Genomic DNA, 10,647 nt, shown 5'->3' with positions numbered 1-10,647 from the left:
GACGATCGTGTGAGAAGGGGTTCCTCCTCAAATTACTGGCAAAGCTTGGTATGCTGCCCTGTCTTATCTTGACTCGAACAGACAATGTTAACACACGAAGATAGTTAAAGTCCAAGTAACACGAATATTTATGTTACACTCAGCGTTTATCGGTTCCTCTTTACAACGATGGTGTGGGCACCAAACACGTGGGAGACTACCGTCTTGTCTTGAGCCAGAGCGTACACCACTGGTCAGCTCCTTTGATACGTTTTGGAACTTACAAATCTCCGCACCCGATCAATATTACTATACGGCGATGAAGTAACCGTTCAGAAATACTCAAGTCAAATTTCCATCACTAAGCTTACATTCATCCTCTGTTTCTGACAAGTGGCATTTTCAGACCAGACGTCCACTCCGTACCAATTAATGGCTAACTATACCAAGCTTCCTACCTTGAGTTGGCGTGAATTGTGCAGACAATACGAAAACCAACAGACACGGGTCTATCTCCCCCAAACCAATCATCTGTCTACATCTAACGGCATCACTACGCCACTGTTTCGCGCCCTTTTGGCCTCTTGACAAAACAAGCAGACGATGTCTGACGGCCATTTTGAATCTGGCTTCTTTCCAATATTGCCGAGCCGTTTATCTACCGTGTCCGATATTAAAACTTTTCCTTCTGTGAAACAATGCAATATTATTTCAAGTGAGACAAGTAGCTCTTCTCAGAATCGTTCCACACAGAGACAGCCACTGACAGGATTCAACACAGTGCAGCCACTATAAGCTGCAATGGCGACAGGTACCAAAACTCGTCAAGAGCGACGTTTCTAAAACTTAAGGTAAGCGAAAAAGAAAAAATAATCTTCCTTTCAGGGTTAAGATGTATGATGAATATTATTATTAACTTATTTAAATGCTTCATATTTAAGAATATTGTAATACCTATGATACTTTTCTTAGTCACATTTTGTCAGAAATAATTAGTTCAAATAATTCAGTACATTTTGTTTGTTGTCTTCATGACACTTTTTAAAAAGTTTTTGAAATGTTGACACTTGAAGTTGATAGCTGCGCTTTTTCACAGTCAAATATTTGTAATGAAATGTCTTACAAAAGATTTTGTTGTTCGATTTCGTAACAAATGGTAGACTGAATATATGGAAATATATCTACTAACAACACGATTTTACTTTTGTCCGAAAATTACATTTGATATCGAAAATATGATATGTTATAATATAAGCTACATTTTGAAAACTGTCACTGAATAGCGATACTGCCTCCTTTGATTCTTCCAATAATAACCGCTTCCATTGATACACGTCTCCCGTACGTTAAAGCATTCTCAAGAACAGGGCGCGCGGTTACGTCAGCGTCAAAAATATTGTCAGTTTATAAACAATCAGCACTCTACAGGCAGCAAAAAACTTTAACTCTTTCCTTTGAAGGGTGACAAGCCGTTAAAAACATTTTCTACAAAGAAACATTCGCCTCCAAGGCGCTAACTGACTTTCTGTGAGTAATCAACCCACAAGTTTTCCAATTGAAAGTTTGCATCGAAAATCGGATTTTCTCTCTGAATATACTCATTATTCATGAAAACAGGAATCAAGGAACTGAAATCGAATTATTTCAACCCCGACTATGAGTCACTGATCTTGTGATCGCTCACGGCAGTAACTTCCGTGCTAGCGAGCAAGGCCACTGTGTAGAAATCGTCGTCAACAGTCGCCTGCCGCACAGATAGTATTAACCAGACGCCTAGTAACACTATTACGGGCGAGGGATCAACGATGAGGTCATATATAATTGATGATCACAGGCACTCACAACTAGAAAGCGAATAAATGATAACGGTCCTCAATAGTGAATTACAGGGCAGCGTGCTTGATTCTTTCGAAAATGCAAATGTTTCAAAATCTGTTCCAATTGGCATCCAAGGCGGGTGATATATTCAGGTACTTGTGATGACGACATGCGTTCGACGGGTCGCTTCGTAAACTGGATTCATGCATTACCTTGAAAGGACAAACCGCAACAACTTTCACAGAGACGAATGATCCCAAAAGGACTGATTTTAAAATGAAAAGTTTCCCATCTTTATAGCAACCAGGAGCATACGGTATCAGTGTGATTTCATTTTTCAGACTCACCCGACGAGATGGATAGGTCGCCTCAAGGCCACCTACTAGCTGCGATGGTCTTGTTACTAGTTGCCAGGCCAGTAGTTTTAGACGAAGCACTGGAAATCAGTTACCAAAGTTTAAAACGACTTCATCAACTTCAACAGGTCAAGGCCAGAATATTAGATGGCCTTCACCTTGACGGTGTGCCTACATTACCAAAAGGCGTAACTCGGCCAACGGTGCAGAAGGCTCTGTCACAACTCCACAAAGCGGTAATGCCAGGCCAGAACCCAAACTTTGAATATCCGGAACATTTAGCTGTCATCCTGTTTTCGGAACCAGCTAGTAAGTATGATGATGATTGTTATTAATATTCATTTATGAGTGTCATTTTACGCCGCTTTTATTCTCTATTCTGTATAATTCAAGTATTCTGTCACTGAGTGTATGTTTTATGTCAGAGAAAAGGCCGAAGTAATCCTTACCATTTTGGTGAAACCCACGAACATAACTATGGCGCTGACAAACCTTGAAACACAGTTGGAGAGAATCTGGGATTCAAATCCACGATCGGATGATTCAGGTGTTTCTAACGGACGCAGCTATGTACAGCTAATTGCTGCGCCTCAGACGACCTATTTCCCTGATTGCGCTGTATGAAAAGACCCGTGAAGATCCGGGTTAGAATCGGTCGTCAGCCGAGTGCGAAAAAGCTACTGGCCGGCTAGCCCGTGGCTAACAAAACTCCAGTCGGGCCAGTAAGTCTCCACAGTCACTGGCCCGACTGGCGAGCGAATTTTCATGGTCTCATTTTTTAAATATGTCACTCTCTCCGACTTGCCAGGATGTAAAACACTTTTAAATCATGCAAAATAATGGCCTGATAAAACTCTTGATAATATTATCAGCTTTATGATGAAACCACTGTCGTGTCGACAATATCTCATTCTTATTTGTTTTTTGGGTTTTTTTGTTGTCTTTTGTTTAGTTTCTACATTCAGACTTCGGGCCAGTAAATTATTTTGAGACCTTTCAGGCATAGCTGGTCAGACTGGCTCGCAAATTTTGGAAACACTTCCGTACACTGGTCTTCAGCAACCCAGGTTTGTCGTAAGGCCCGTGAAGGTCCCGGGGTAGAATAGGCCTTCAGCAACCCATGCTTGCCATAAAAGGTGACTATGCTTGTCGTAAGAGGCGACTAACGAGATCGGGTGGTCAGACTAGCTGACTTGGTTGACACATGTCATCGTTTTGGGAAAACCGGGATTCGAACCCAGTGAGATACAGGGGAAGCAAATCTGCACTGCGCTTCACAGTGCCATTTATTCTCCGTCTTAGTATGTGTGAACTGGAAAGAAACGATCACTCTTTTGTCGCAGATTCGCTGATTTTTTATCTGTGATTTGTGGGTTTCACACAGAGTAATCTGTGACGTTCATCGCTTGGCAGTTTTCTCAAGCTATCATCAATATGAGTATTACTGGCCTATTGTTGAAAGCGGCGTTAAACTGACGTCACTCACCCAATGCCGCCGTTTGCGTAACCTGTGCGTTCCTGTTTATAACTAGCTGGGGAGACCGACCTCATGCTCTCACGGATACTCGGCTGTTTCCGCATTCGATGTACACCTTATGTTGAACCATTATCTCACAGTATGATCCGTCTTCTATCGTTTTGTGATATTTGTATATTTTCAAGTAACCAACTCTCATTATAGTTTAATTCAACTACAGTCCGTATGGCTCAAAACGGACTGGTTGATTGCAATCTAACTCGATAACTATTAAACTAGCATACTCAGTGGAACGCTGATCATATTGGAAATATTATACCAACCCTGTGAGGATTTTTGAAATTTTGCTTCTAAAAATAAAAAAGTTATTTAACAGTTATCATTAATATTTTGATTCAGTTCACTGTTTGTTCCGAGGGAGGAATGCAAAGAAAGGGACAGCCAGGTGTTCGCGAAGCACGTGGACAAGTGCCGACAAAGCTGTTATTTTTTCATTAACCTGTGCTGTGTTGTCTCCATTCTTTCTCTCACACCTGGCTGTCACTTTCTCTGCACTCCCCCTTTAAACAAACGGTTAAGTGAGTGAAGTTTTACACCGCACTCAGCAATATTCCAGCTATATGGCGGTTAAACAAACGGTGAATTGTGTCAATATTCCTGGTGTCTGTATATCTGTCTGGGCTGTCCTTGGTGTTTGTGTACAGTATCTGCCTGTATTGTCCTTGGTGTCTGAGTACGATATTGTGTATATTGTCCTTGGCGTCTATATAGTATCTGCCTGTATTGTCCCTGGTGTCTTAGTATGATATTATCTATGTTGTCCTGGGTGTCTATACAATATCTGTCCGTATTGTCCCTGGTGTCTGTGTACGATATTGTCTGTTATGTCCTTGGTGTCTATATAGTATCTGTCTGCATTGTCCCTGGTATCTGTGTACGATATCTGTCTACGATATATGTGGACGATTGCAATTCATCCTTCGGCTTTTGAGCCAAACGGACTACAGACAGAATGAAGTATATTGGGCCATTAACACAGGTCTTCCAAAAACCTGTACGTTACTTACGAGCGCCAAATGGTGATCGTCCCAGGCGTCTGTGTTTGATATCTGTATAGATTACCCTCGAGTCAGTGTATGCTGTCTGTCAGGATTGTCGCTGTGTTTGATGTCTGTATAGATTACCCTCGTGTCAGTGTACGATGTCTGTTTAAATTACCCTCGAGTCTGTGCACAATATCTGTTTTGATTACCGTCGTGTCTGTGTACGATGTCTGTTTAGATTACCCTCGTGTCAGTGTGCGCTCTCTGTTTAGATTACCCTCGTGTCTGTGTACAATATCTGTTTTGATTACCCTCGTGTCTGTGTAAGACATCTTTCTGGATCGTCGCTGCGTGTCTGTATTGTCCCTAATGTCTACACGATATCTGTCTGGATTGCCCCTGGGGTCTGTGTACAGTATCTGTATGTATTGTTCCCTGCTGTCTATACGATATCTGTCTATATTTCCCTAATGTATACACGATATCCGTATGGATTGTCCCTTGTGTCTGTGTAAGATATCAGTCTGGACTATACTTGGTGTCTGTGTAAAGTATGTGTATGAATTGGTGTATTGTATTGGTCCCTGGTGTCTCAGTATGATATCTGTCTATATTGTCCCTGCTGTCTATACGATATCTGTCTATATTGTCCCTGGTGTCTTTACGATATATTTCTGTATTGTTCCTGGTGTCTATACGATATCTGTCTATATTGTCCCTGGTGTCTATACAATATCTTTCTGTATTGTCCCTGCTGTCTATACGATATCTGTATGTGTTGTCCCTGGTGTCTATACGATATCTGTATGTGTTGTCCCTGGTGTCTATACCGTATCTGTCGGTATTGTCCCCGGTGTCTATACGATAACTGTCTGTATTGTCCCTGCTGTCTATACGATATCTGTATGTGTTGTCCCTGGTGTCTATACGATATCTGTATGTGTTGTCCCTGGTGTCTATACCGTATCTGTCGGTATTGTCCCCGGTGTCTATACGATATCTGTCTGTGTTGTCCCTGGTGTCTATACGATATCTGTTTGTATTGTGTCTGGTGTCTGTATTGTGCCTGGTGTCTATGCGATAGCTGTCTGTATTTTCCCGTGTGTCTGTACAATATCTCTACTTCATCCCTGGTGTGTGTACGATATCTGTCTGTACTGTCCCTGGTGTCAGTACGACACCTGTCTGTATTGTCCCTAGAGTCTGTGTAAGATATCTGTCTGTATTGTTCATGATTGTAAGAAAGCTGTCTGTATCTTCCCTGATGTCTGGATCGTCCCTGGTGTCTGTACAATTTACTTTACAAATGTAAGACCAACAAAGAAGTTATATGTTTCAACTGTAAGACCTACTGTAAAGCTTTATATTTTAATGTCGGCTCTACTGCGACGTTTTACATTTTATTTGTAAAACCTAAAGCGAGGTTTAGGTTTTTAAAGTAGGTCATGTTAGTTTAGGTTCAAAGACTTTAAAAACGTTTAAACGAGAGATTTGTCAACAAAAGTATCAGTGTCGTGTTTTATCTGTAACTTAAACTACCACAACCCTGTTTTTCGCTGAAACCTCAGAGCGTCAGATATTTTTATAGGTATATATTTATACCGCAACATAGCTGGAGTAGTTCTAAGTGCGGCATAAAACTAAACTCACTCAGACTCACATATGTTTAGGCACACAGGCAACTAAATTTGACCTTTTACAATTCGGTTGATTCAGTAACTGAAGGAAGTCGACAGTGCTATCGTAAGGTTAGCTGTTAATGTGAAGTCATCGTTCAGATTTTGCCCGTAATATACTACCGCCTGAAATACTGAATACCTTTGCGGGGGAGTATCTTGACTTGAGGATATCTAATCTGGGGTTTACTTTTAAGATTCTTCCAGATTTATTAAGGGTTAATAAAATGTATCTATATATTTTGCATTCCTATGGATAAGCGCGACACAGAGATCCCAGTTTCAAGATAGAGGCTGGGTATGTGCGATTACATTTTTGGTAAGACTTGAACTTAATGGAATTCTCGCAATGTTGTGTTAAGTTCAACAAAGTTGCTGAACGCTGTCGGCTGAGGGTAGGTGGATGGGTGACGCGTTCAAACGTTTGCCTCCTGATTGTTTTTCTTTGAGTGGCATTATATACCCTCATATCTCCTGATTGTTTCCCTGCTAATTTGACCCATACTGAAAGCACATTTTACATGTGGTGTTTCCTTGGTAGCTTTCTTCACCCAGCTGTAAATGGGTACCACATGGGATTGTAATCTGTCGCCTTATAGGCAGATTTGGTTGCATGCTCTCAAGAGATATAACAATGAAATACCATTATACGCTGATTTTATTGACCGTTTAGAAATTGTACTTTGAACACACACAAGAGTGGACCCATATTGAAAGGACATGTTGCATGTGGTGTTTCCTTTGGCAAGTGACTTTGTTCACCTTGCAGTAAATGGGTACCCGTTATGATGTGGTTGCAATCTCTCTCTTGACCTGTCACTTGACAGACAGGGAAATGGCAGTCTACTGACGGTTTAGAAAATGTACTTTGACAGAATGAGGTTTACACCACTTTGAGCAATATTCCAGCGAGTACACGATTATAGTGTTTAGCACATTTTGTTCTAGTACTAATTATCATCACCATTGTTGTAGCAGTATTTGCCAGTCACTATTATATACAGTTCAATATATCCCAATTTATGTAAATCCACCATGACAATTGGGTCAAACAACTTGTGAACATAGATCAGCGGAAATTTAAAGTTAGTTCTTTTTCACGAAGATTGAATATCTTTGATTTCGTTTCAGAATCGCTGGAAGACAAAAACACGCTTCAGTTCCAGTTAAACGGAAACGGAAACGGCTCTCCCATCCAGGTTAAAAGTGCTAGCCTTTTTATTCGGATAAAAACGAAGAAGTCCGGTGGCGACGTGAAGCCTCCGAAGTCTAACAAATCCAGGAAGAAAAACAATTCACAGAGGAAAATAAAACTGCTGATTCGACACTTTGACCGGAAGCGGAAGCGCTTCCGCAGGGTCACCCTTCTCAAGGCAAGTATTAGGAAAACGAAATGGCTAAAACTTCACATACCGCAGTCTTCTGTTGAGCGAGACTTGAATTCCGGAAATAAGACAATTTTACTGAAGGTGACATGTAAGAGGTGTAAACAAAGTTTGAGTCTTGATCTTCTCTACAAGAAAAACGCCAAGAAAAACAAAATCGGGAAACGGCGGAAGTCCAAGAAACGACGTCTGAGCCACACGCGACCTTTCCTCGTGGTGTACACCAAACCCCAGGTCTCCACGCGACCCCGACGTAACCTTGACGACTGCTCATCCGCCAACGTTTCTCACTGTTGCACCAGACAAATGTACGTCGATTTCCGTGAGATAGGATGGGACAACTGGATATTGTATCCCCCGGGCTTTACAACGTCAACATGTGACGGCGGATGCGATACGTCCACTCCGCATGTCGTGACCTCAAATCAAGCGTCACGTGGTCGTAATTCCACCAATCAGGAAGTGACGTGCCGACCTACATCTTCTGAACCACTTACCGTAGTCTACTACGAAAGGATAAACGTGATTGTCCGAAGAACCATACCGAATTTGGTTGACGGGAACTGCGGGTGTGTTTAATCTAAATATTTCCCTAATTTATATAATTGTTTTATAAACACCTGAACAAAGACGCAACTTCGAGGATTAAATCAAAGGGATTTGTTAATCCGAAATGCGTTTAATTATATCTACTTTCAGTATATGGAGGGATTACCCGGTGAACAACATTGGGTATTTGGCTCTGTCTTTGTGTTGTGCGTATTGATATATAAACTGAAAGAGTCTTTTTTTTTTCTTGTTTTGAGATCACGTGTGACTAAAGGGCTGTTGGCAACTGAAACCATATTGTTTTGATGGGGATATAGCTGACTATAATATCTACCTGCAGCTCAATCACAGGTCAGTGAGATTATGAAATGACGCCCATTTCGACGTAGGTCTGTCTCATAGTCATATTTCAGACTGTGTGTTTTTCAAATGTTAATTTAACAAACTGGTGACCAAATTATGTGTGACCGATTGTGAAAGTATGCAGATTTTGAAGGGAGACAATCCTTAACAATTTTTATTCGTTTTTCACATCTAATCTGAACTTAGAATTTATTGAAATGAAAAAATTGGGAAATTATTTTTTGGGAAATTATATTCATTCTAGATTTATCCACATCGTAAAGAAAGAGCTGAGAAAACATTTTAGCATAACCTGACTCCAAATGACGAGATCTGCCATTTTGACCGGACAACGTCCCCGTTTACATAAGTACGTCAATTTTTGTATTCTTGCCGTGACGATGTACAGACATGTTTCAATCACCTTTCCAAGCACCTGTAAAATTTTTCGAATGAATGATATTTAACTCATATAATACCAATCCAATGTGTATTCACGAAATCTATTGTCAATCACCGATGACGTCAGTAATGGCGCTGTAGTTTCTATCCGATAATAGTCAATATGCCCACCAGGTATTTTACGACTGAAAAAAACCACAAGATCTGTATTAACCTTTGTCAGACGGTTGCCCTGGGTAGGTTTTGATTGTACCAGCCTGTCTTGTAGATTTACCGTGTCGTTGCAACTGGTATTTTCTTATGACCATATATATTTTCTAAGTGATCTGTAGTTGTATTTTTTCTACCTCAAGTCAAACGTTCAGTAATAGCATGTGTGGTGGTTTATTTCCTTGTTCTGTAATGGTTTCTGTAGACTGCTGACGTGTTCTGTCGCCCTTTAATACTCGAGCGTAATTTGTAATAAAAGATTTAAGTTTTATCTCAGTCATTCATTGAGTGCCTAGTGGAATGGTGAAGTGGTTGGTGTGGTGAGGAGGTTGGTGTGGTGTAGTTGTGTAGTGGTTGGTGTGGCGGAGTTGATGTGGTGTAGTAGATGCTGTGATGTAGAGGTTGGTGTGGTGTTGTGGATGGTGTGGTGAAGTGGTTGGAGTGGTGTGGTGGTTGGTGTGGTGAGGAGGTTGGTATGGTGTAGAGGTTGGTGTGGTGTGGTGTAGTGGCTGGCGTGGTGTCGTCGTTGGTGTGGTGTAGAGGTTGGAGTGGTGTGGTGTACAGGTTGGTGTGGTGTAGTGGCTGTTGGGGTGTGGTGGTCGGTGTGGTGTAGTGGTTGGTGTGCTGTAGTGGTCGGTGTGGTGTGCTGTAGTGGTTGGTGTGCTGTAGTTAGTGTTGTGTGGTAGTTGGTCTGGTGTAGAGGTTGGTATGGTGTGGTGTGGTGTAGTGGTTGGTTTAGGGTAGTGGCTGGTGTGGTGTAGTGGTTGGTGTAATGTAGTGGCTGGTGTGGTGTAGAGGTTGGTGTAGTGTAGTGGCTTGTGTGGTGTAGTGGCCGGTGTAGTGTAGAGGTTGATGTGGTGGTTGGTGTGGTGTAGAGGTTGGTGTGGTGTGGTGTAGTGGCTGGTGTGGTATAGCGGTTGGTGTAGAGGTTGGTGTGGTGTGGTGTAGTGGTTGGTGTACTGTAGTGGCTGATGTGGTGTAGTGGCCGGTGTAGTGTAGAGGTTGATGTGGTGGTTGGTGTGGTGTAGAGGTTGGTGTGGTGTGGTGTAGTGGCTGGTGTGGTATAGCGGTTGGTGTAGAGGTTGGTGTGGTATTGTGGTTGATGTGGCGTAGAGGCTGATGTGGTGTAGTGGCTGGTGTGGTGTAGCGGTTGGTGTAGTGTAGTGGCTGGTGTGGTGTGATGGCTGGTGTGGTATACAGGTTGGTGTGGTGTGGTGGTTGGTGTGGTGTAGTGACCGGTGTAGTGTAGTGGTTGGTGTAGTGTAGTGGCTGGTGTGGTGTAGTGTAGAGGTTGTTGTGGTGTAGTGGATTGTGTGGTGTAGTGGTTGGTGTGGTGTAGTGGTTGATGTGGTGTAGTAGTGTAATCATATGAAATGGACGTATGGCGTTGGCAGCCCTAGGAGCAGATAA

General features: G+C 42.0%; 1 protein-coding gene across 1 annotated transcript; it reads left to right on the top strand.

Annotated features, from left to right (window-relative positions):
- Positions 1-626: 626 nt before the first annotated feature.
- Positions 627-9,508, top strand: LOC137256128 (inhibin beta A chain-like). The gene is made up of 3 exons (XM_067793832.1): positions 627-830; positions 2,139-2,462; positions 7,481-9,508. The coding sequence occupies exons 2-3, from the start codon at positions 2,153-2,155 to the stop codon at positions 8,311-8,313; spliced, it is 1,143 nt and encodes a 380-aa protein (XP_067649933.1). The 5' UTR covers positions 627-830; positions 2,139-2,152; the 3' UTR covers positions 8,314-9,508.
- Positions 9,509-10,647: the final 1,139 nt, after the last annotated feature.

This window comes from Haliotis asinina, chromosome 11 (genome assembly GCF_037392515.1).
Source record: "Haliotis asinina isolate JCU_RB_2024 chromosome 11, JCU_Hal_asi_v2, whole genome shotgun sequence".
NCBI lineage: Eukaryota > Metazoa > Mollusca > Gastropoda > Lepetellida > Haliotidae > Haliotis > Haliotis asinina.
Note: the sequence above shows the minus strand (reverse complement) of the source record. Positions and strands in the feature narration are given on the sequence as shown.

What these genes read in the sequence shown, in the direction of transcription:
- LOC137256128 (XM_067793832.1), top strand. Translation starts at nt 2,153, where the DNA reads ATGGATAGGTCGCCTCAAGGCCACCTACTAGCTGCGATGGTCTTGTTA. An exon ending in CCTGTTTTCGGAACCAGCTA is followed by an intron (nt 2,463 to 7,480) that starts GTAAGTATGATG and finishes ATTTCGTTTCAG; the next exon opens with AATCGCTGGAAGACAAAAAC.